Here is a 26,762-nt window from a genome sequence, read left to right as displayed (position 1 = left end):
CATCATATATTTTTTAACAAATCGATACTTGGAGTCAAAGTATCGATATACTATCATCCCAAATAATATTGCAATATCTAACTATAGATTTATTTTATTTTATTATTAGAATATTTTTTTTTACCCATCTTATCAGATTTACATCAAGATGGTTTCCATGTACTGCTCCTAGTCCTGCTATAGTCAGACAGAATGCTAAAGGCTTGATTTACAGTCACAAAGACATTTGTCTTGTGTTTGTTCACAGCTGTTAGTTGTCGAACCGCTCCCCGTTTGGTGAACAGGTCAGAACTGTAGGCCTGTCTGTTCTTCCCCACTCACACTGCACACAGTAATAAGGCTTCAACATGTATGCCGAGCTTGTGACTGCATTTATCTTCCATTTAAAGAACACACACAGAATAAATGTTGTGAACTCTGTATCCTCCTCAGTATGTCTATTGAAAACAGAGAGGGGATTGCAATTCACCAGCTTATTCTTTCTTCTTCAGACAGACATAGTAGAACTCATCCAGGGAAATACAGTGGTTCGATCCCACAATGTAAATACTTCAAATAGAAATGTTTAGGCTAGATGAAATCTGATTTGGTTTTCAATCATAATGACACGGTGACAAAGATAGAATAGCCCTTAGTTGAAAGGAGACATTTAGCCGACATCTCACATACTCTCTGAAGACTAGTGCTGCTAAAGGTTTAGACGACCCTGCTAGATGGCTTTAGAGGCAGAAGGACCGTGTAATGTTTTCTCATTGAGCATCGCCTGAATAGCCAGAGGAAGTCATTGAATCAACACATCCTCTTACAGCAACACTCCTCTCTTTCTTTTCTTCTCTCCTCCTCTACATAACACTTCCCCTGATTAATCTTAGTCCAACACACTGGTAGAAATGAGAAGAAATTGAACCAATGAGAGGGGAAGGCTGCAGCTGTGTGTTTGTGCCAGCTCAGGTAGTCTTGGAGCTATAGAACATTGTGCCAGCTCAGGTAGTCTTGGAGCTATAGAACATTGGAAGCTAGATGCCGAGATTTATTTATTTATTTATTTTATTTTATTTATTTCACCTTTATTTAACCAGGTAGGCAAGTTGAGAACAAGTTCTCATTTACAATTGCGACCTGGCCAAGATAAAGCAAAGCAGTTCGACAACATACAAAAACACAGAGTTACACATGGAGTAAAACAACATACAATCAATGATACAGTAGACAAAAATAAGACTATATACAATGTGAGCAAATGATGTGAGATAAGGGAGGTAAAGGCAAAAAAATGCCATGGTGGCAAAGTAAATAAAGTATAGCAAGAAAAAAAACACTGGAATGGTAGATTTGTAGTTTGAAGAAAGTTCAAAGTTAAAATATAAATAATATGGTGCAAAGGAGCAAAATAAATAAAATAAATAAATACAGTAGGGGAAGAGGTAGTAGATGTTGTGCTTGCTCTCTCACTTTCTCGCTCGAGATTACATTTACATTTAAGTCATTTAGCAGACGCTCTTATCCAGAGCGACTTACAAATTGGTGCATTCACCTTATAATATCCAGTGGAACAACCACTTTACAATAGTGCATCTAAATCTTTTAAGGGGGGGGGGGGTTAGAAGGATTACTTTATCCTATCCTAGGTATTCCTTAAAGAGGTGGGGTTTCAGGTGTCTCCGGAAGGTGGTGATTGACTCCGCTGTCCTGGCGTCGTGAGGGAGCTTGTTCCACCATTGGGGTGCCAGAGCAGCGAACAGTTTTGACTGGGCTGAGCGGGAACTGTGCTTCCTCAGAGGTAGGGAGGTGAGCAGGCCAGTGGTGGATGAACGCAGTGCCCTTGTTTGGGTGTAGGGCCTGATCAGAGCCTGAAGGTACGGAGGTGCCGTTCCCCTCACAGCTCCGTAGGCAAGCACCATGGTCTTGTAGCGGATGCGAGCTTCGACTGGAAGCCAGTGGAGAGAGCGGAGGAGCGGGGTGACGTGAGAGAACTTGGGAAGGTTGAACACCAGACGGGCTGCGGCGTTCTGGATGAGTTGTAGGGGTTTAATGGCACAGGCAGGGAGCCCAGCCAACAACGAGTTGCAGTAATCCAGACGGGAGATGACAAGTGCCTGGATTAGGACCTGCGCCGCTTCCTGTGTGAGGCAGGGTCGTACTCTGCGAATGTTGTAGAGCATGAACCTACAGGATCGGGTCACCGCCTTGATGTTAGTGGAGAATGACAGGGTGTTGTCCAGGGTCACGCCGAGGCTCTTAGCACTCTGGGAGGAGGACACAAGGGAGTTGTCAACCGTGATGACGAGATCATGGAACGGGCAGTCCTTCCCCGGGAGGAAGAGCAGCTCCGTCTTGCCGAGATGACCTGGGGCTTCATTTATAACTGTTGTGTACATTTCACACTATCTCTGCACATGTTTCCGTTAGAAATCAGACTTCTCCAGATACCTTTTATGGTGCCAATAACGCCATTATTTGCTGTATACTTTGGTATTGGAATTAGGCCAAGAAGGTACCTAAAGGAAATAGCAATGGCGAACTTGATCAAATGTCTTTGGAGGTGTTGGCAGAATGATTTATTTCGCAGTGACATTTGTTGTATCTGACCATTTCTGAAAGACGAAAAGGTTTTACTAATTGTTGTAGACCTGTAAACAGATAGTTTGAATTAAAGGTTTTGTATTTACTTTTTCCAGAACCTAAATATGCTTCATTGTCCGTGAAATCTGAAACATTGTATACTTCTGGGGGGAAAAAGAAGAATACAGTATGCCTACGCACTTCCATGCAAAATATCAACTGTATGTTCACCTGCTATATTCTACTGTAAACCGAGCTTCCTTTCAGATGCGTATCCTAGAGCAAAAACTAGAAATTATAATAGCCTTTCTAGTAGGCACAATTTAAAGAAGAGATGTGCACGGTTGTCTATGGCTAGTATTCTGCAATGGTTGGGAATATATGTATTATGTTTATAAATTTAAATATTGCCTACTCAAGAAATGTGACATTACAGTATTCCGACGTAGCCTACAAACGTCAATGGAACAGGTGAACCATCTGTTCTACCGTGAAACTGCTCTTCGGATCAGATCGCAAAATCCAATGACATGAGAGATGGGACGAATGGTAGCCTATCCTAACTTGTTGTAGGCCTATAGATTATTTCACAAGTATGAAACCTTCACAGTCAGAAAAGGCGTAGAATTGATTCTGCAACGATTATGGATATGAAAGAATAGGAAATAGGTGGATATTTCAAATGACTTTAAAATGCATTGGTTTTGGCTCTTCTCACTAAGGGAAAATAATTGCATCTTATTATATTTATCTACCTATTTTTTGTTATGAATAAGGGTCATCATATGTTCATAATTTGCACAAGGCTACTAGTCTACTTTTGCCTTCCTGCAATGCAATCATTCAACCACTAGAAGCTGTCCGTACACAGGGTCTACAGTTTGAGGGAGGATAAGCACTTTCTCAAATCAAGTTCGGTTTTTATAAATGCTAATTCCTACATGAAGGCCCCTAGTGAAGGACATTGGAACGGTTTCCCTTTTGTGTTTAGAGGTTAATCTGAAAGCTGAGATATTGTAAAGACCGGCCCCTACTGATACACACCAGTCATTATGTCACAATAGCCCTCACCTAACCTCAGTCAGTCATGATTGAAATGTTCTGTCTCCTCACTACCTGCCCCTCATTCAGTTACACATTTGCTTTACTGTCCTTGTGGAGTGCAAACAATTGATACCCATTCAAAATCCTATTTTCCTTAACTCCTAATTCTAACCCCAACCCTAATTGTAACCCTAAACCTAACCCATAAGCCTAAAATAGCCTTTTTCCTTTTGGGGACCGGCAAAATGTCCCCACTTGTCCGAATTGTCCTTGTTTTACTATCCTTGTGGGGACTTCTGGTCCACATAAGGATAGTATAACCCAGAACACACACACACCACAGAGACTCATGGTTCTGTCAGTGGCAGCAGCATAATCAGTGGAGCTGTCTGTTTCAGTAAGGTCACTTAGTTATTACCATGTAGTGCTGTCATTGGACACATGCCCTCCCAGGCTGTGGAGAGAGAAGAACTGAGTCACCTTGCTGTGCTACACTCAGAGGGATGTCCATAGCACAGAGCCACTGCCACTCTGCTCTGTGGTGGGAGATTTGCATGCAGGCCGACAGAGGTGGATGAGAGCATTGTTCTGAGCTTTTACCCTGTCCTTCTCTCTGTCTCCCTCTAGTCCGCAGTATTGTAGGGAATATACACACACACACACACACACACACACACACACACACACACACACACACACACACACACACACACACACCCCCCGTCAATTGCACAAACTCCATAGTCTATGGTCACTTTTTGTTGTAAAGTTTCCCATCCCATTCGTTAGACAGCGTTGGGATAGTTTTGCCAGAAATTCTTGACGCACCCATATCTCCTACTGGTTTTGTTGTGTGTAGTAATTGTGATGGCATCATGCAGAGCATGCCAGAGCCAGTGTCTAAAGCCAGACTGTAGTTAATGGTCTCTGAAGCCTTGCCATCTGCTGTGTTTGGTCATTTCCTCTCTGTCCTGTCAATAATGTAATATCTGTTAGAACGATCTCCTCTGAGTCTGAGTGCAGTCAGACAGCAGAGGCAAAGGCAGGAAACCACTGCTCTGCCCTGGCAAAGATGGATGGGAGCACCGCATGCCTCCGATGAGATTTACTTCCGTGATTGGTATTGACTGAGGCAACCCGTTCCACCAACACACACACACACACTACTCCCCCACAGAGGACTTTGAGATAGAAATACAATGTAATTTATGGCATCCATTAACTGCCCTCTGGGGTCCGGCCTTTCCAGTCAGTCTATCTCTCGGTCCCAGTCAGCTGCCAATCAAATGTCAGGGAGGGTTACTGAGTGGAGGGGCATCATCACTTACAGCACAGGGTGGTGTGTGTGTGTGTGTGTGTGTGTGTGTGTGTGTGTGTGTGTGTGTGTGTGTGTGTGTGTGTGTGTGTGTGTGTGTGTGTGTGGTGTGTGTGTGTGTGTGTGTGTGTGTGTGTGTGTGTGGGACCTTGGTTTATCTCAGGGGAGGAGGGGAGTTGTTTGATCTTACTGCCCATGTGTCTCAGTGAGTTAATGCATTATTATGTCCACAGACCTAAAAGCCTGCCTCCACCTGCCCCTCTCTCTGTATGGGAGTCTATCCCAGACATAGACTCATCTTGCCCCAGGAGACCCCCCCCCCCCATGGATGCATTCTGTGTGTTCAGATCTTAACACCAAGCAGGCTCCCTCCCTGTCTCCACATCCCCTGCTGTTGGAATGGAAAGAAACAAAGGACTCCTCCAATTAAGACACTGTTTGTGTGTCTGTGCACCGCCTTTTTGTGCTTGCTCTCTCACTTTCTCGCTCGCTTTCTCTCAATTCAATTCAAAGGGCTTTATTGGTATGGGAAACATGTTTACATTACCAAAGCAAGTGAAATAGATAATAAACAATCAAAAATGAACAGTAAACATTACTCTCACAAAAGTTTACAAGGAATATACATTTAAAATGTAATTATGGCTATGTACAGTGTTATAACGATGTGCAAATAGTTACAGTACAAAATGGAAAATAAGTAAACATAAATATGGGTTGTATTTACAATGGTGTTTGTTCTTCACTGGTTGCCCTTTACTTTTGGTAACAGGTCACAAGTCTTGCTGCTGTGACGGCACACTGTGCAATAGATATGGGAGTTTATCAAAATTGGATTTGTGTGTCTGTGTAATGTGAGTGAAATATGTGTCTCTAATATGGTCATACATTTGGCAGGAGGTTAGGAAGTGTAGCTCAGTTTCCACCTCATTTTGTGGGCAGTGTGCACATAGCCTGTCTTCTCTTGAGAACCACGTCTGCCTAAGGCAGCCTTCCTCAATAGCAAGGCTATGCTCACTGAGTCTGTGCATAGTAAAGCTTTCTTTAAGTTTGGGTCAGTCAGAATGGTCAGGTACTCTCTGTTTAGGACCAAATAGCATTCCAGTTTCCTCTGTTTTTTGTATAGTTCTTTCTAATGTGTCAAGTAATGATCTTTTTTTTCTTCTCATGATTTGGTTGGGTATAATTGTGTTGCTGTCCTGGGGGTCTGTGTTTGTGAACAGAGCCCCAGGACCAGCTTGCTTAGGGGACTCTCTTCTCCAGGTTCATCTCTGTAGGTGATGGCTTTATTATGGATGGTTTGGGAATCGCTTCCTTTTATATGGTTGTAGAATTTACCGTCTCTTCTAGAATTTGACAATTATCAGGTATCGGCCTAATTCTGCTCTGCATGCATTATTTGGTGTTTTATGTTTTACACAGAGGATGTTTTTGCAGAATTCTGCATGCAGAGTCTAAATTTGATGTTTGTTCCATTTTGTGAATTCTTGGTTGGTGAGCGGACCCCAGACCTCACAACTAGGGTTGGAAATGGTCGGAAACTTTCCAGTAGATTTTCCATTGGAAGTTAAGTCCTAGACTTTTAGGGAATTTTGCTTAACTTCATCAAAAAGTTAGTTTATAACAGTGAACCTTTTTTGTGGGATACACAAGGTTTTGTCGAATATTTTGGTTAAACTTTCACCAATTCAATGGAATTGCAACCCTCTGCATGCACAGTGCATTCTTCCATCACATGTACAGCTGATTCTCAAGATTTTACACACTAATGAGATGCTATTGAGCCCACACTACTACACTGTCTGAGCCAAGGACAACATGCTTTCTGGTAAGTTTTGATTACAATACTGGGTGGGGTGAATATATTTTATACGACATACATATTTTTTTGTTAACTAGTAAATAGTAGCCTACAACAAAGTGTGTTTAAATCATTTCTAACTTAACAATTTCTGCTAGTTAGTTTCTGCAACCATGTGGGTTTTAGCTTGCTTGAGCCTGCCAACTGAAGAGTGTTAATTCATCTGTTTCCATAAATGTTTCATTTTAAAACATGTATCTTACAAAGGAGTTGTTTAATCTTTTTCTAATCTTTACAGGAAAATGCCACGGGCACTATCTGATGTGTGGAGACATTTCACTGCAGCTAATGTAGAAGGAAAATATGTGTACATTTGCAAATACTGTGCCAAATCATATGTGAAGAATGCAACAAAGATGCAGAATCATCTGGCAAAGTGTATAAAGTTCCCTCAGCATTTACAACAAGCAACCTCTGACAAAAGTCCCTCTACTTCTAGTCGAGGTGAAAATGATGAATCAGACACCTTATCGATAGCAACAGCTCATGGTCCTCCTGGTATCAGAAGTTTGTTGACTCAATGGAGGAACGTAGTCAGAGAAATACTGATGAATGTCTTGCTCGAGCTGTGTATGCAACTGGTTCACCTCTGATGCTCACAGGCAATGTGTATTGGAAGAGATTTCTGAATGTTCTTCGCCCAGCATAACCCCTCTTACCAGACATGCTTTATCTACTAATTTGCTGCATGCAGAGTTCAAGTGAAGGTCAAGCAAATCATAGAGAAAGCAGACTGTATTGCAGTCATCTCTGATGGGTGGTTGAATGTTCTTTGGCAAGGAATAATTAACTACATCTCCACCCCTCAACCAGTATTCTACAAGAGCACAGACACAAGGGACAACAGACACACGGGTCTCTACATTGAAGATGAGCTGAAGGCAGACATCAATGACCTTGGACCACAGAAGGTATTTGCACTGGTGACAGACAATGCTGTGAACATGAAGGCTGCTTGGTCTAAAGTGGAGGACTCCTACCCTCACATCACACCCATTGGCTGTGCTGCTCATGCATTGAATCTGCTCCTCAAGGACATCATGGCACTGAAACAATGGATACACTCTACAAGAGAGCCAAGGAAATGGTTAGGTATGTGAAGGGTCATCAAGTTATAGCAGCAATCTACCTCACCAAGCAAAGTGAGAAGAATAAGAGCACCACATTGAAGCTGCCAAGCAACACCTGTTGGGGTGGTGTTGTCATCATGTTTGACAGTCTCCTGGAAGGAAATGGGTCTCTCCAAGATATGTCTAGAAGAAAAAGAAACGCACACCTATTAAGGCGAGGTGCTGGCTAGCGGAGTAGAAAACCTTTGACACTATATAAACGAGTCATCTTGCAGTGTTTGTGATCATACCCTGATGAAGACACCTTGGCTGTCGAAACGTTGGATATTACATTTTTGCATCTGAGCTCCTAGAGTGTGCGGCTCTCCCTTCTCTCCAAGATATGGCCAAACCACAGTCTGCCGATATGGACAGCCCCATCAAGAGGATCCTCCTGGATGATGTGTTTTGGGAGAGCGTGGTAAGCAGCCTGAAACTCCTGAAACCTATAGCAGTAGCCATTGCACGGATTGAGGGTGACAATGTCATCCTGTCTGATGTTCAGACTCTGCTTGCAGATGTAAGAGAAGAAATCCGTACTGCCCTGCCCACTTCATTGTTGCGACTTCTGCCTGAAGCCCATACACGCCTCAGCGTACATGTTGGACCCCAAGTATGCTGGCAAGAGCATCCTGTCTGGTGCAGAGATCAACAAGGCCTATGGTGTCATCACTACCGTGTCTGGCGAAGTACACTTCCAAGCAAGGGCTTTGGGATGGAGATGCAATATGGCAGTCGTGCCAACATATCTCATCAGCCACCTGGTGGAAATGGACTTTGTGGATCTGAGGCTCTGTTGCCTCCATCATCCTCAAAATCCCACCAACATCAGCCGTGTCAGAGCGCAACTGGTCCTTCTTTGGGAACACGCACACCAAAGCACACAACAGGGTGACCAATACAAGGGTTGAAAAATTGGTGGCCATCCGGGCAAATTTGAGGCTTTTTGAGCCTTACAACAAGCCATACTCAACAAGGTTGGAAAGTGACAGTGAAGATGAGGCCTCAGAGTCTGATGTTCAAGAGGTGGACATTGAGGAGGTCCAGGGAGAAGCCATGGAAGCCTGAGAGGAAGAAAACAAAAGCTTTTGTTTTTACACTATCATTTTACGTATGTTGAAAATGTTTTGGGAGATGCGATGGATCATTGGGGATCATTCAATATTCCCTTTTGTTGTTCAGTGAAATCATCCATGTGAAGAGTTTAATTATAGTTCAATTCGTAACTAAATTGTTTTTTAAAATTTCTATTGGAAGGATTTCAGCATTTGCAATTATGTCTACTTATGATAAGGTAAAATGTTTGTTTCTGTCTCCATGTGATATGGTGAATTTATCCAATGAAAAAAACATCTACATTTAAATGGTATTGATATTAATTTGTGTATATTTCCAGTAATTCCCATATTTTCCTGTTAATTCCCACAAAGTTTCCTCTTCTGAATATTCCCCAAAATGTGCAACCCTACTCACAACCATAAAGGGCAATGGGTTCTCTAACTGATTCAAGTATCTTTTACCAGATCCTAATTGGGATGTCTACTTTTATGTTCCTTTTGATGGCATAGAAGGCCCTTCTTGTGTTGTCTTTCAGGTCGTTCACAGCTTTGTAGAAGTTACCTGTGGCACTGATGGTTAGGCAGAGATATGTGTCGTTTTTCGTGTGCTCTAGGGCAACGGTGTCTAGATGGAATTTGTGTTTGTGGTCCTGGTAACTGGACCTTTTTTGGGACACCATTATTTTTGTCCTACTGAGATTTACTGTCAGGGCCCAGGTCTGACAGAATCTGTGCATAAGATCTAGGTGCGGTTGTAGGCCCTTCCTGGTTGGGGACAGAAGCACCAGATCATCAGCAAACAGTAGAAAATTTGCTTCAGATTCTAGTGTGTGAGGCCGGGTGCTGCATGTGGTTCTAGTGCCCTCGCCAATTTGTTGATGTATACAGTGAGAGTTCAATCTTGGTTTCATCAGACCATGAGAACTCTCATGGTCTGAGAGTCTTTAAGGGACGTTTGGCAAACTCCAAGTGGGCTGTTATGCTTTTTACTGAGGAGTGGCTTTCATCTGGCCACTCTACCGTAAAGGCCTAATTGGTGGAGTGCTGCAGAGATGGTTGTTCTCTCTTCTCCACAGAGGAGCTATGGAGCTTTGTCAGAGTGACCATTGGGTTCTTGTTCACCTCCCTGACTAAGGCTCTTCTCCCCCGATTGCTCAGTTTGGCCGGGTAGCAACAGTTTGCTGTTGATGCATTTCCCAATGTAGTTAGTGGGGTCAAATTTGTCTCCACTTTTGTAGATTGGAGTGATCAGTCCTTGGTTCCAAAGATTCCAAAGCCAAGGATGATCTTAAAGAGTTTAAGTATAGCACATTGGAATTTGTGGCCTGTATATTTTATAATTTTATTTAGGATACCATCAACACCACAGGCCTTTTTGAGTTGCAGTGTTTGTATTTTGTTCTGTAGTTCATTCAATGTAATTGGAGAATCCAGTGGGTTCTGGTAGTCTTTAATAGGTGATTCTAAGATTTGTAATTGATCATGTATATGATGTTGCTGTTTGTTCTTTGTTATATAGCCAAAAAGATGGTTCATCTCTGTTTTGGATAGATACCTCTTTGTTGTGTGTTCCAGTTCTCCCAGAAGTGATCAGATTCTATGGATTCTTAAATGACATTGAGCTGATTTCTGACGTGCTGTTCCTTTTTCTTATTCCTTTTCTCTCTCTCGCCCCCCCCACCCTCCCCCCAGTCTTGTTGTATCAAAGCCATACATGTTGTCTCAGAACCCCTAATCGTCCTTTTTCCCCCCACCATATTATCCCTTCTTCCTGTTCCCCCACTCCTTCCTCAGTCTCCTCAGGTCTTGGCAACATGGGGGATGAAAGGAAAGGAACGGGTCAGAGAGGGGGATGGACTGTGATGTGGCGGAGGGGTTAGGGCTGTGAGCGGGGGGATGGAGGAAAGAGGGGGATGGACTGTGATGTGACTGGCGGAGGGGTTAGGGCTGTGAGCAGGGGGATGGAGGAAAGAGGGGGATGGACTGTGCTATGACTGTGGCGGAGGGGTTAGAGCTGTGAGCAGGGGGATGGAGGAAAGAGGGGGATGGACTGTGCTATGACTGTGGCGGAGGGGTTAGAGCTGTGAGCAGGGGGATGGAGGAAAGAGGGGGATGGACTGTGCTATGACTGTGGCAGAGGGGTAAGAGCTGTGAGCAGGGGGATGGAGGAAAGAGGGGGATGGACTGTGCTATGACTGTGGCGGAGGGGTTAGGGCTGTGAGCAGGGGGATGGAGGAAAGAGGGGGATGGACTGTGCTATGACTGTGGCGGAGGGGTTAGAGCTGTGAGCAGGGGGATGGAGGAAAGAGGGGGATGGACTGTGCTATGACTGTGGCGGAGGGGTTAGAGCTGTGAGCAGGGGGATGGAGGAAAGAGGGGGATGGACTGTGCTATGACTGTGGCGGAGGGGTAAGAGCTGTGAGCAGGGGGATGGAGGAAAGAGGGGGATGGACTGTGCTATGACTGTGGCGGAGGGGTTAGGGCTGTGAGCAGGGGGATGGAGGGATGAGGGGGATGGACTGTGCTATGACTGTGGCGGAGGGGTTAGAGCTGTGAGCAGGGGGATGGAGGAAAGGGGGATGGACTGTGCTATGACTGTGGCGGAGGGGTTAGAGCTGTGAGCAGGGGGATGGAGGAAAGAGGGGGATGGACTGTGCTATGACTGTGGCGGAGGGGTTAGGGCTGTGAGCAGGGGGATGGAGGAAAGAGGGGGATGGACTGTGCTATGACTGTGGCGGAGGGGTTAGGGCTGTGAGCAGGGGGATGGAGGGATGAGGGGGATGGACTGTGCTATGACTGTGGCGGAGGGGTTAGGGCTGTGAGCAGGGGGATGGAGGGATGAGGGGGATGGACTGTGCTATGACTGTGGCGGAGGGGTTAGGGCTGTGAGCAGGGGGATGGAGGGATGAGGGGGATGGACTGTGCTATGACTGTGGCGGAGGGGTTAGGGCTGTGAGCAGGGGGATGGAGGAAAGAGGGGGATGGACTGTGCTATGACTGTGGCGGAGGGGTTAGGGCTGTGAGCAGGGGGATGGAGGGATGAGGGGGATGGACTGTGCTATGACTGTGGCAGAGGGGTTAGGGCTGTGAGCAGGGGATGGAGGGATGATGTGGGTGGGATCACTCTTGTTTATGATATATATTTCCCTTCTGTTATCACGACAACCACTCCTTCTGTGCTAACAGAAAAGCAGGAGGAGAGAGGGAAGAGACCGAGACAGAGACGAGTGGTTGACTGTGTTTGAGAGGCATTTTAATATGAGGATTGAAACAGGGATATGCTTCAATTTACCAGCTGTCTGATGATGGTGATGCTGCTGTGTCCACAGGCTACACAGCAACATCAACCAAAGGGGTGTGCACTGAGCTACCCTACAGAGCAACATCAACCAAAGGGGTGTGCATTGAGCTACCCTACAGAGCCACATCAACCAAAGGGGTGGGCATTGAGCTACCCTACAGAGCAACATCAACCAAAGGGGTGTGCATTGAGCTACCCTACAGAGCCACATCAACCAAAGAGGTGGGCATTGAGCTACCCTACAGAGCAACATCAACCAAAGGGGTGTGCATTGAGCTACCCTACAGAGCAACATCAACCAAAGGGGTGCTGCATTGAGCTACCCTACAGAGCAACATCAACCAAAGGGGTGTGCATTGAGCTACCCTACAGAGCAACATCAACCAAAGGGGTGTGCATTGAGCTACCCTACAGAGCAACATCAACCAAAGGGGTGTGCATTGAGCTACCCTACAGAGCAACATCAACCAAAGGGGTGTGCATTGATCTACCCTACAGAGCAACATCAACCAAAGGGGTGTGCATTGAGCTACCCTACAGAGCAACATCAACCAAAGGGGTGTGCATTGAGCTACCCTACAGAGCAACATCAACCAAAGGGGTGTGCATTGAGCTACCCTACAGAGCAACATCAACCAAAGGGGTGTGCATTGAGCTACCCTACAGATCAACATCAACCAAAGGGGTGTGCATTGAGCTACCCTACAGAGCAACATCAACCAAAGGGGTGTGCATTGAGCTACCCTACAGAGCAACATCAACCAAAGGGGTGTGCATTGAGCTACCCTACAGAGCAACATCAACCAAAGGGGTGTGCATTGAGCTACCCTACAGAGCAACATCAACCAAAGGGGTGTGCATTGAGCTACCCTACAGAGCAACATCAACCAAAGGGGTGTGCACCCTACAGAGCAACATCAACCAAAGGGGTGTGCATTGAGCTACCCTACAGAGCAACATTACATTTACATTACATTACATTTAAGTCATTTAGCAGACGCTCTTATCCAGAGCGACTTACAAAATGGTGCATTCACCTTATGATATCCAGTGGAACAACCACTTTACAATAGTGCATCTAAATCTCTTAAGGGGGGGGGGGGTTAGAAGGATTACTTTATCCTATCCTAGGTATTCCTTAAAGAGGTGGGGTTTCAGGTGTCTCCGGAAGGTGGTGATTGACTCCGCTGTCCTGGCGTCGTGAGGGAGCTTGTTCCACCATTGGGGTGCCAGAGCAGCGAACAGTTTTGACTGGGCTGAGCGGGAACTGTGCATCCTCAGAGGTAGGGGGGCCAGCAGGCCAGTGGTGGATGAACGCAGTGCCCTTGTTTGGGTGTAGGGCCTGATCAGAGCCTGAAGGTATGGAGGTGCCGTTCCCCTCACAGCTCCGTAGGCAATCACCATGGTCTTGTAGCGGATGCGAGCTTCAACTGGAAGCCAGTGGAGAGAGCAGAGGAGCGGGGTGACGTGAGAGAACTTGGGAAGGTTGAACACCAGACGGGCTGCGGCGTTCTGGATGAGTTGTAGGGGTTTAATGGCACAGGCAGGGAGCCCAGCCAACAGCAAGTTGCAGTAATCCAGACGGGAGATGACAAGTGCCTGGATTAGGACCTGCGCCGCTTCCTGTGTGAGGCAGGGTCGTACTCTGCGAATGTTGTAGAGCATGAACCTACAGGATCGGGTCACCGCCTTGATGTTAGTGGAGAACGACAGGGTGTTGTCCAGGATCACGCCAAGGTTCTTAGCACTCTGGGAGGAGGACACAAGGGAGTTGTCAACCGTGATGGCGAGATCATGGAACGGGCAGTCCTTCCCCGGGAGGAAGAGCAGCTCCGTCTTGCCGAGGTTCAGCTTGAGCTGGTGATCCGTCATCCACACTGATATGTCTGACAGACATGCAGAGATGCGATTCGCCGCCTGGTTATCAGAAGGGGGAAAGGAGAAGATTAATTGTGTGTCGTCTGCATAGCAATGATAGGAGAGACCATGTGAGGATATGACAGAGCCAAGTGACTTGGTGTATAGCGAGAATAGGAGAGGGCCTAGAACAGAGCCCTGGGGACACCAGTGGTGAGAGCGCATGGTGCGGAGACAGATTCTCGCCACGCCACCTGGTAGGAGCGACCTGTCAGGTAGGACGCAATCCAAGCGTGGGCCGCGCCGGAGATGCCCAACTCGGAGAGGGTGGAGAGGAGGATCTGATGGTTCACAGTATCAAAGGCAGCAGATAGGTCTAGAAGGATGAGAGCAGAGGAGAGAGAGTTAGCTTTAGCAGTGCGGAGAGCCTCCGTGACACAGAGAAGAGCAGTCTCAGTTGAATGCCCAGTCTTGAAACCTGACTGATTAGGATCAAGAAGGTCATTCTGAGAGAGATAGCAGGAGAGCTGGCCAAGGACGGCACGTTCAAGAGTTTTGGAGAGAAAAGAAAGAAGGGATACTGGTCTGTAGTTGTTGACATCGGAGGGATCGAGTGTAGGTTTTTTCAGAAGGGGTGCAACTCTCGCTCTCAACATCAACCAAAGGGGTGTGCATTGAGCTACCCTACAGAGCAACATCAACCAAAGTGGTGTGCATTGAGCTACCCTACAGAGCAACATCAACCAAAGGGGTGTGCATTGAGCTACCCTACAGAGCAACATCAACCAAAGGGGTGTGCATTGAGCTACCCTACAGAGCAACATCAACCAAAGGGGTGTGCATTGAGCTACCCTACAGAGCAACATCAACCAAAGGGGTGTGCATTGAGCTACCCTACAGAGCAACATCAACCAAAGGGGTCTGCATTGAGCTACCCTACAGAGCAACATCAACCAAAGGGGTGTGCATTGAGCTACCCTCGTGAGTGAATTGCTGGAAACAAGGAAAACAGCTTCCAGTTGCAAGTTTTCCCTCTTGTTTACAGTTGGTTAAGTGCCAACTTGTTATTTTTCTTGTCCTGAGGTGAAATGTTTACAACAGTCAAGATAACAGCTGAGAACTGCCTCAGAGGTAGAAGGGTCAGCATTTGACCATCTGGTATTCCAAGATGGGTGAGCAATGGGTTGAGACTTCCACTGTGCTCAAGTCAGCACACCATTTGTTGTTGATGAAGATGCAAACTCCTCCCTTAGGGCTGGGCGGTATACCGTATTTTACTATAAACCGGTATTGATGCATTGACCGGTTTGGGTTTTTACATTACCTTCTATAACAGAGAGCGATCACAGAAAACACAGACTGAGAGAGAGTGCACAGAAAACACAGAGAGACAGACAGACGAAAGAGAGAGCGAGCACAGAAAACACAGAGGCAGACAGAGACACAGAGAGAGAGGCAGACAGAGACGCAGAGAGAGAGGCAGACAGAGACGCAGAGAGAGAGGCAGACAGAGACGCAGAGAGAGGGGCAGACAGAGACGCAGAGAGAGAGGCAGACAGAGAGGCAGACAGAGGCAGAGAGAGAGAGGCAGACAGACGCAGAGAGAGAGAGGCAGACAGAGACGCAGAGAGAGAGAGGCAGACAGAGACGCAGAGAGAGAGAGGCAGACAGAGACGCAGAGAGAGAGAGGCAGACAGAGACGCAGAGAGAGAGAGGCAGACAGAGACGCAGAGAGAGAGAGGCAGACAGAGACGCAGAGAGAGAGAGGCAGACAGAGACGCAGAGAGAGAGAGGCAGACAGAGACGCAGAGAGAGAGAGGCAGACAGAGACGCAGAGAGAGAGAGGCAGACAGAGGCGCAGAGAGAGAGGCAGACAGAGGCGCACAGAGAGCGAGAGAGGCGCACAGAGAGCGAGAGAGGCGCACAGAGAGCGAGAGAGGCGCACAGAGAGCGAGAGAGGCGCACAGAGAGCGAGAGACGCACAGAGAGAGAGAGGCAGACAGAGACGCACAGCGAGAGAGAGAGAAAGAGGCAGACAGAGAGAGGCAGACACACACACACAGTGAGAGAGAGAGAGAGAGGCAGAGACACACAGAGAGAGAGAGAGAGAGGCAGACAGAGGCAGACAGACACAGAGAGAGGCAGACAGAGGCAGACAGACACAGAGAGAGAGAGAGAGAGAGGCAGACAGACACAGAGAGAGAGAGAGAGGCAGACACACAGAGAGAGGCAGACAGACACAGAGAGAGGCAGACAGACACAGAGAGAGGCAGACAGACACAGAGAGAGGCAGACAGACACAGAGAGAGGCAGACAGACACAGAGAGAGGCAGACAGACACAGAGAGAGAGAGAGGCAGACAGACACAGAGAGAGAGAGGCAGACAGACACAGAGAGCGAGAGAGGCAGACAGACACAGAGAGAGAGAGGCAGACAGACACAGAGAGAGAGGCAGACAGACACAGAGAGAGAGAGGCAGACAGACACAGAGAGAGAGAGGCAGACAGACACAGAGAGAGAGAGGCAGACAGACACAGAGAGAGAGAGGCAGACAGACACAGAGAGAGAGAGGCAGACAGACACCGAGAGAGAGAGGCAGACAGACAGAGAGAGAAAGAGAGGCAGACAGACACAGATAGATAGAGAAAGGCAGACAGACACAGAGAGAGACACAGAGAGGCAGACAGACACAGAGAGAGACACAGAGAGGCAGACCGACACAGAGAGGCAGACCGACACAGAGAGGCAGACAGAGACACAGAGAGAGAGAGAGGCAGACAGACACACAGAGAGCGAGAGGCAGACAGACACACAGAGAGAGAGAGGCAGACAGACACACAGAGAGAGAGAGGCAGACAGACACACAGAGAGGCAGACAGACAGACAGAGAGAGGCAGACACATAGAGAGACAGAGGCAGACAGACACAGAGAGAGAGAGGGCAGACAGAGGCAGAGAGAGAGAGAGAGGCAGAGAGAGAAAGAGAGAGGCAGACAGACAGAGAGAGGCAGAGAGAGAAAGAGAGAGGCAGACAGAGACACAGAGAGAGAGAGAGGCAAACAGAGACACACACAGAGAGAGAGAGACAGACAGACAGAGAGAGAGGCAGTCAGAGGCAGACAGACAGACAGACAGACAGACAGACAGACAGACAGACAGACAGACAGACAGACAGACAGACAGACAGACAGACAGACAGACAGACAGACAGACAGAGAGGGGCTCTCTGTGTTGATGTGTGGGTGCTCTGCTGTACCGTTTGTGGTGTGTGTGAGATTGAGTGAGTGTATGTGTTTTTCTCTGTGCCGTAGCTGCCTCGCTCTCTCGGCTGTGACTCTGGCTCTGTGCTGCTGCTGTACGTTTCTCTCCCTGCCTGTCTCTGACACTATGATTTTCTGCAACCATTTAGGTGAATACAAGAAGGACGAACTCCTAGAGGCAGCTAGGTGAGTGCAAGCTTGAAATCTCCCCTCATCTTCCCTCAGTCTCTCGCTACCTCCTTTATTCTCTCTCCCTTCTCTCCTCCGTCATTAGCAGACAGGTGTTGTGAAAGGGCTGTGCATGTGGGTTGGGAGTGCTGGTGCATGGCGCGGGTTATTATGGTGAAGGGGTGTGTGTGTGTGTGTGTGTGGTGTGTGTGTGTGTGTGTGTGGGGGGGGGGGGGGGGACCAGAGCCCCTCTGTGGAACCAGAGGGGATTATTAGAGGTTTAACAACAGAGGGCTGGAGAGACCCTCTGGCCATAAGGCAGCAGAGGAGGGGTCATCATCTATCTCCATGGCTGTTATGACTGATGAAACAACATTGCCGATAACGTGGTGGATATATATTCCTGATGGGCCAGTGGGTTCCTAGTTTACACAGACATCCCTGAAGAGGTGTGCCCTGGGAAGGAGGATTGAATCCCTGAGAGAGGAAGATGAGACATCTGCTCTGTCCCCTCCCTGCTCCATATGCTCCTGTTCTGCTGCCTGCCCTGCACACTGACTCCATCTGCCCTCTGGGAACTCCTGTCATGTCCACTACAAGCATCAGGGGGGATCTCTCTCTCTGTCTTTTCTTCCTACAAATGAAGGACACACACAGGCTGCCCCACAATGGCTGTTCTCGTCACCCCACATGGACACAGTTTCCTCCCCACAGTGGACACCCCAGCATAACAAAAGGCTGTTACAGTTCAGAGGAGTGCTGTGAGCCACCCAGCATTTCCTGTGGAGCAAGGCATGTCTGTCACATTCAGCTCATTATACTGAAGTGGCTGCCTTTGTGTTGGTTCTGGCCTGGAGTTGGCCCTTCGGCACCAGGCCCGACTAGACTACATGAAATCAGTGTTTGATGACTCAATCAGAATGCGCTCTGGGGGAATAAATGGAGACAGAGATGAGAACTATAAAGACTGACTTAATTATCTGGTAGAGCTGTTGGCCGGTTGAAACCATGATCAGAGGGGTTACCATGGAGGATAATATCATGTACTATGCACTGTGTCCATAACAAGCCTATGTACTGTACTGTATGGATCTCCTTCCATCCTGGGCTTTCAGGCATACTAATGAAGACAAGGCCTGGTATTGATTATTCTACAGTAAGAAATAAGGCTCTTCTGAGATGTCAGTTATCATAGAGGGAAGGACACACACACACACTCTCGCACAGGCGCCTCTCCCTAGCAGCTAGCTTTAAACATGTGGCCTCCACTCTGTGCTAAACCTGGGGATGCTATTGTGCATTTAAATGAAGGATCTCTTGTTTTTACTTGAGGCCAGTTTACCGTCGGAAGGAGAAGAGAAGTGGAGAAAGAGACAAGCAGAAGAAAGCAAAGCCACTGGCTGTGAATGCATCTTCACGGAAGGGACTTTGGCAAAGCTTGGTACAGGGAGAACGAGAGAGGGAGAGAAGAAATAACCTTTTCTTTCTTTCTCTGACGGCCTTTAGCGACGTCATCTGGGTAAGTCAGTGCCTGGCCGGCTTCGCTGCCGTGGTAGCACATCCTGACTGGGCCTCCCGTCACCGTGCCTCGGCACCGGTCACCAACTCCAGGAGGCAGAGGACATCCCTAATAAATAAACTCCCTGAGCATGCCAACATTATGACTGGCTGGCATGGCAGCCCTGATCAAGAACAGAACAGGCAGCAGGGCTACTGGTACCAGCCAAACGGTGAAGAGACCCGAGGACAGAGGAGAATGAGGAGGACACGGCACAGCAGTAGGGCCTTATTGGAGTTTGCTCTGTTGCCCGTCCATATTCAGGACTGTCTTTTACCCCGGCTCTTTCTGTGGATCCATGGAAATACCATGTAGTCACACTGAGACCTGGGAGGGGAGAGGATGGCCCTTGGCTTCAGGGACCCTGGCAGGAGATGCTGAAGCTCCATATGGCTCCTGACCACCATGAACCATCACACTGCATCAGACCTCATTGCCGGCTGTTTAGTGTGTTCAGTGTGTGTATTGTGTTCAGTGTGTGTATTGTGTTCAGGGATGGAAGAATAGAATAACACAAGAAAATCCTCCGCAGCAGCAGGTAGAGTGGAGATGCTGACTCGGATATCCGGAGGCCTTGTCTCTGAATATCTCTACAGCCATGCATAGCCTTTGGCAAAGAATACATCTATTTTGGGATAAGGAAAGAATTTACACTGCATCAGTGTTTTTCACCGTTGTCTGTTATCTAACAATCTTTCTTGACCAGTGTAGTCAGAGTTACTGGCCTGGTTTAGACTGCAGACAAAATGCTCTTTAGGTCTCTGTTCAGTCCATTTTGGAACACTCCCTTGGGCAAAGCTTTCCACTTTCCTTGCCTATTCTTTTGTTATCCTTTTTTAGTTAAAGATATCCAAAGATACTACTACATTTCCCCTTCTCTTTCTCGCTCACTCGTTCGGATATATCTATATCTTTTAGTTTTTTCTCTCCATGTTTTGTTCCTCTGCAGGAGTGGAAATGAAGAGAAGCTCATGGCCCTGCTCACTCCGTTAAACGTCAACTGCCACGCAAGTGACGGCCGCAAGGTAAGAGTTCGCTCAGTCAGCACACGCGTGTCTGTACACACACACACACACCACTATAACTCAAGCAATCTCCACTTAAACTGTGATATTCAAACCAATTTGTATAGTGGAATGAACCATTGCTCCAATACAATCGAGTATATTTGAAATAGTCATTAACCTATTCTTGACAATAAAAAAAAATATATATATATATATATATATATATATATATATTTAACCTTAATTTAACAAGGCAAGACAATTAAAAACACATTCTTATTTATAATAATGGCTTAGCAAGAGGCAAAAGGCCTCCTGTGGGGATGGGGGATGGGATTAAGAATGAAATGCAGGACAAAATGCACATCACGACAAGAGACAACATGGTTGCAGCACAAAAAAGTGCAGACTGTTAGCTTTAATTTGAGGGTATTTTCATCCATATCGGGTGAACCATTTAGAAATGTTTTGTCCGTAATACAATACTTTTGGAGCTCACTGTATGTTCAGAAAGTATTCAGACCCCTTCCCTTTTTGCCACATTTTGTTACGTTACAGCCTTATTCTAAAATTGGTTAAATGTTTTTTTTCCTCATCAGTCTACACACAATACCCCACAATGACAAAGCGAAAACAGGTTTTTAGAAATATTTGCAAATGTATTAAAAATGTAAAACAGAAATACCTTATTTACATAAGTATTCAGACTGTTTGCTATGAGACTTGAAATTTAGATCAGGTGCATTCTGTTTCCATTGATCATCCTTGAGATGTTTCTACAACTTGATTGGAGTCCACCTGTGGTAAATCCAATTGTTTGAACATGATTTGCAAAGGCACACACCTGTCTATGTAAGGTCCCACAGTTGACAGTGCATGTCAGAGCAAAAACTAAGCCATGAGGTCCAGAGCTCCTCTGTGGTGATGGTAGAACCTTCCAGAAGAGCAATCATCTCTGCAGCACTCCACCAATCAGGCCATTATGGTAGAGGGGCCAGATGGAAGCCACTCCTCAGTAAAAGTCACATGACAGCCCGCTTGGGGTTTGCCAAAAGGCACCTTAAGGACTCTCAGACCATGAGAAACAAGATTCTCTGGTCTGATGAAACCATGATTGAACTCTTTGGCCTGAATGCCAAGCTTCATGTCTGGAGGTTGCAGTGTTGCCACTGTTGTGGCGTAGTACCTCTGCATCCTGTCCCTGTCTGCTTCAGAAGGAATGCAATGACATTTTGATTTGAATTGATTTCCATGAGGGTGTGATGATAATGATAATCGAGACAATGATGCATCTTAAAATTAAAATGAAGCTTTCACAAAGTTTGTCCCCATCTCCCTCTCAAGTCCCTCTTCTTTATTTCCTCCCTGGCGAATTCTCTGCCTGACTGTGAGCGGTACTGTTCCACTGGCGTGGCAGTGTGGGTTGTTTATCGCTGGGCTGTGTTGGCCAGAGTCACTGCCCTCTAATACGGCTCTGCAGGGTGCAGTATTCCTGCCTGCCGGTCGGTTGGTCACTCCCCAGACCTCAGTGTTTATGAACAGAGCGAATGTCTTCTCTTTTACAGTCTCTCTGTGCTAATGAGTTGCTGTGTGCCGGACAATACAGCATGTGGATACAGAGATGCTGTTCTAATGCCGATGAGAGGGTTGCTCCTACTAGTTACATTGCTTTGTGTTGTTGAGTCCTCAGACTCTGTCTGTTTGGTTAGTCCTTTGTGCTGGACTGGGATTCCTTGGTCACCTAAGGCGACCGCTCCCTGTTTCTCTGCTACTATATAGCCCTTTAATTTACTGTCCAGTGAGTCACGGGTATTTTACCTAGGAGGGAGACCCAGGAGTTATAGAGGAGATTATGGGAAAGTGAAAGTTCAGTGTAATTCACGAGGCTCTTACATATTTCCAAGGGGACTTGGTGTTTAGGCTACATCTACAGTCTGTCAGGTGTAGTCTAGTCCCCCCCCCCCCCCCCCCCCCCCCCCACTCTAAATGATGTGTGCTCAGCAGTCCTAACGTGGTAATTACACCGTTACTCATAGATTATAATTACCTGGATCTCAGTTCCAGCTCGGCCATAAAAAGGGTGAGGACACCTGACTTAATGGTAATATAAAATACATGGTTTGAGAGAAACACTGAGTGAGTGTGTGAGAGAGCCAGTGTGTGATCTCTGTGCAAGATGCAAATAAGTGGGGCTACTGATTACCATAGTAATGATATTCTGTTCTGAGGATTCTCCTTCCTCATATACCATTCCACTTATAATGTCTGTTGTCAAAGCTGATAAGAAATGAACGATTCAACTGGAATGGAATTAAAGGCTCGCTTTGCGAGAGATGTGCGAACTTCAAAATATGCAAAGCTTGCTGAGATTTTGGTTGTGCGTTTTATTCAGAGGTATGTGCCATTCATGTTGTAGTTAAGAAGTCAGTTTGTGACACAGGTGATATGTACAGTGCCTTCAGAAAGTATTCACACCCCTTCACTTTTTCCAAATATTTTGTTACAGACTAAATTTAAAATTGATAAAATGTATATTTTGTGTCACAGGCCTATACACAATACCCCATAATGTCGGTGGAATTATGTTTTTAGAAATGTTTAATAATTTGTTAAAAATGAAAAGCTGAAATGTCTTGAGTCAGTAAGTATTCTACTCCTTTTTATGGCAAGTTCATGAGTAAAGATGTGCTTACAAGTAAACTAATAAGTTGCATGGACTCACTCTGTGTGCAATAATAGTGTTCAACATGCTTTTTTAATGACTACCTCATCTCTGTACGCCACATACAGTTGAAGTTGGAAGTTTACATACACCTTAGCCAAATACATTTAAACTCAGTTTTTCACAATTCCTGACATTTAATCCTAGTAAAAATTCCCTGTTTTAGGTCAGTTAGGATCACCACTTTATTTTAAGAATGTGAAACATCAGAACAATAGTAGAGAGTGATTTATTTCAGCTTTTATTTCTTTCATCACATTCCCACTGGGTCAGAAGTTTACATACACTCAATTAGTGTTTGGTAGCATTGCCTTTAAATTGTTTAATTTGGGTCAAACGTTTAGGGTAGCCTTCCACAAGCTTCCCACAATAAGTTGGGTGAATTTAAGTGGCTTCTTCCTTACTGAGCGGCCTTTCAGGTTATGTCGATATAGGACTTGTTTTACTGTGGATATTGATACTTTTGTACCTGTTTCCTCAAGCATCTTCACAAGGTCCTTTGCTGTTGTTCTGGGATTGATTTGCAATTTTCGCACCAAAGTACGTTCATCTCTAGGAGACAGAACGTGTCTCCTTCCTGATAGGTATGATGGTTGCGTGGTCCCATGGTGTTTATACTTGCATACTATTGTTTGCACAGATGGACGTGGTACCTTCAGGCCTTTGGAAATTGCTCCCAAGAATGAACCAGACTTGTGGAGGTCTACCATTTGTTTTTTGAGGTCTTGGCTGATTTCTTTTGATTTTCCCATGATGTCAAGCAAAGAGGCACTGAGTTTGAAGGTATGCCTTGAAATACATCCACAGGTACACCTCCAATTGCCTCAAATTATGTCAATTAGCCTATCAGAAGCTTCTAAAGCCATGACATCATTTTCTGGAATTTTCCAAGCTGTTTAAAGGCACAGTCAACTTAGTGTATGTAAACTTCCTACCGACTGGAATTGTGATACAGTGAATTATAAGTGAAATAATCTGTCTGTAAACAATTGTTGGAAAAATGACTTGTCATGCACAAAGTAGATGTCCTAACCGACTTGCCAAAACTATAGTTTGTTAACAAGAAATTTGTGGAGTGGTTGAAAAACGAGTTTTCATGACTTCAACCTAAGTGTATGTAAACTTCTGACTTCAACTGTATACAATTATCTGTAACGTTCCTCATTCCAGCAGTACATTTCAAACACAGATTCAACCACAAGGACCAGGGAGGTTTTCCAGTGCTTCGCAAAGAAGGGCACCTATTATTGGTAGATGGGTAAAAAAAAGGCATTGAATACCCCTTTGAGCATGGGGAAGTTTATTAATTACACATTGGATGGTGTGTCAATACATCCAGTCATTACCGATATGCAGGCGTCCTTCCTAACTCAGTTGCTGGAGAAGAAGGAAACCGCTCAGGGATTTCATCGAGGCCAATGGTGACTTCAAAACAGTTACGGAGTTTAATGGATGTGATAGGAGAACACTGAGGATGGATAAACAACATTGTAGTTACTCCACAATACTAACCTAATTGACAGTGAAACGAAGGAAACCTGTACAGAATAAAAATAGTCCAAAACATGCAATAAGGCACTAAAGTAAAACTGCATAAAAAAGTTTTCAAGTATCTGAATATAAGCACAGGCAAACTCAGAGGAAAACCTGGTTCAGTCTGCTTTCCAACAGACACTAGGAGACAAATTCACCTTTCAGCAGGACAATAACCTAAAACACAAGGCCAAATATACACTGGAGTTGCTTACCAAGATTACATTGAATGTTCCTGAGTGGCCGAGTTACAGTTTTTACTTAAATCGGCATTAAAATCTATGATTACTTGAAGATGGCTGTCTAGCAATGATCAACAACCAACTTGATAGAGCTTGAAGAATTTTCTAAAGAATAATGTGCAATTATTGTACAATCCAGGTGTGGAAAGCTCTTAGAGACTTACCCAGAAAGACTCACAGCTGTAATAGCTTCCAAAGGTGACTATAACATGTCTTGACTCAGGGCTGGGAACAATTCTGCATAATTACTGACATTTCTGTATTTAATTTTCAATATTTTGAAAAATATCTATAAGCATGTTTTGATTTGGCATTATGGGGTATTGTGTGTGTGTGTGTGTGTGTGTAGATGTGAGGGGCAAAAAAACATTTAATCAATTTTGAATTAAGGCTGTAACATAGCAAAATGTGGAACAAGTCAAGGGGTATGAATACTTTCTGAAGTCACTGTATGTTAATGATCCACTGCTCGCATTTCCTGCCTCCGCCTCTTCGCCAGTCCCCCCGCCTCCTCCTCAGTCCCCCCGCCTCGCCTCCATACCCCAGGGAAATAATTGAAGAGAAGCTTGTCCTTGGCTGCTCAAGTCTTCCGTTTTCCATTTGTCATAAAATTCTTTTTTACTGGTTCGTTCTTTTGTTGATGTAACGTTATATAATGGAATACTTAAGCTCTTTCCAAGCGGCACCGTTTGTCATCGGATTCTGTGTTGCTCTGCCTGTCTTTTTTTCATGTTTTATTTTTTTTGCTGAATCCACACCACAAAAAGCAGCAAGGGGTTGTCATCGTCCTCAGATACCTTCATGGCCTGAAACCCAGAGTTTCTCCGTAAAATCTTTTGTCACAGTTTGTTTCTATAATGAGTATTGCAGCAGCCCGGGACAGAAAAGGCTCTTGGCAATGATGGGATGATCAGGGAAATAGGAAATAGAGAATTCTGTCCCTGACCATTTGTCATCTTTCAGCAGTTTTAGGCTATTTCCATGGCTACTATAAGCAGGAGAAGTGTAGCAGTTAGGGTATGGTTACCATAACCCTTACCTAACCATAACGCTTACCTAACCATAACGCTTACCTAACCATAACCCTTACCTTAACCGTTTAAAATGTCAACTTCAATGGGGTGAAGACATGAGAGTTGGGATGTCCCAAGGATCCCGTTTTAGATCCCGTTTTCCAACGTCGTCTTTCAGCGGTGTTAGGCTATTTCCATGGCTACTTTTAGGAGGAGCAGTGTAGGTGAAAATAGAGTGCGTGGTAAAGTAATGAATCCACTCTGAACCTGTAACAGCCATGTATGACCCTCTGCCCACAGATAAGCTTTTAATCTAGGCAACTGCTGTGTCTGCAGCACTGGTTATAATGAGTTGTTAGAAACCCTAGTAGGTTCTGGTTCAAGACATGAACAATAGGCCTAGTTGTTTTTGGATCATCCTATTTGTAGCAGGATGAATTAGATTGTTACTTTGTTCTTCTGAGTTGGACTGGTTTGTGTTGGTACTGTGGAGGAATCAGTACACTGTCAGTCCCCTGGTATCTGCTGTTATTAACTCCAGCAGCTCTGTGACATATCAGTGTAGTGTTAAAGAAATGACTTTGGGTGGACAATGTGACAGGAAGCTTAGCGTAGCGCTCAGATGTGGCGCACCCTCTGAACACCTGCCTGCCTCAACACAGTACCTGAACACACCCAGTCAAATAATATAAAAAAAATTAAAAAGTCACATGCGCTGAATACAACGGGTGTAGACTTTACCATGAAATGCTTGCTTATGAGCCCATCCCAACAATACAGATAAAACCTTTATATATATATATATAAAATTTGTAACACGAGAGATAAAATACACAAGAATGAAGCTATATACAGGGAGTACCAGTACCACGAGGTATCTGAGGTAGATACAGTGTATTCAGACCACTTGACTTTTTCCACATTTTGTTACGTTACAGCCTTATTCTAAAATGGATTAAATAATTTTTTCCCCTCATCAATCTACACACAATACCCCATAATGACAATACAAAAACAGCCTTTTAGAATGATTAAAAAACAGGTTTTTAGAAATGTATTAAAAATATATAACGGAAATATCACATTTACATAAGTATTCAGACTCTTTACTCAGTACTTTGTTGAATCACCTTTGCCAGCGATTACAGCCTCG

The 26,762-nt window shown here is 45.5% G+C and overlaps 1 protein-coding gene across 2 annotated transcripts in view; it reads left to right on the top strand.

Moving 5' to 3' along the window:
- Positions 1-26,762, top strand: part of tnksa (tankyrase, TRF1-interacting ankyrin-related ADP-ribose polymerase a) — a 155,026-nt gene that overhangs the window by 69,560 nt on the left and 58,704 nt on the right. For both annotated transcript variants that reach the window (XM_045692441.2, XM_045692440.2), the window contains exons 4-5: positions 17,516-17,552; positions 20,042-20,117. In XM_045692441.2, coding sequence (XP_045548397.2) covers positions 17,516-17,552; positions 20,042-20,117 — 113 coding nt within the window. The remainder of the gene's footprint in view (positions 1-17,515; positions 17,553-20,041; positions 20,118-26,762) is intronic.

The sequence above is a fragment of the Salmo salar genome, chromosome 13, assembly GCF_965601325.2.
Source record: "Salmo salar chromosome 13, fSalSal1, whole genome shotgun sequence".
In the NCBI taxonomy this organism is placed as follows: Eukaryota; Metazoa; Chordata; class Actinopteri; order Salmoniformes; family Salmonidae; genus Salmo; species Salmo salar.
The sequence above is the reverse complement of the archived record's forward strand: the minus strand, read 5'-3'. Positions and strand labels throughout refer to the sequence as shown.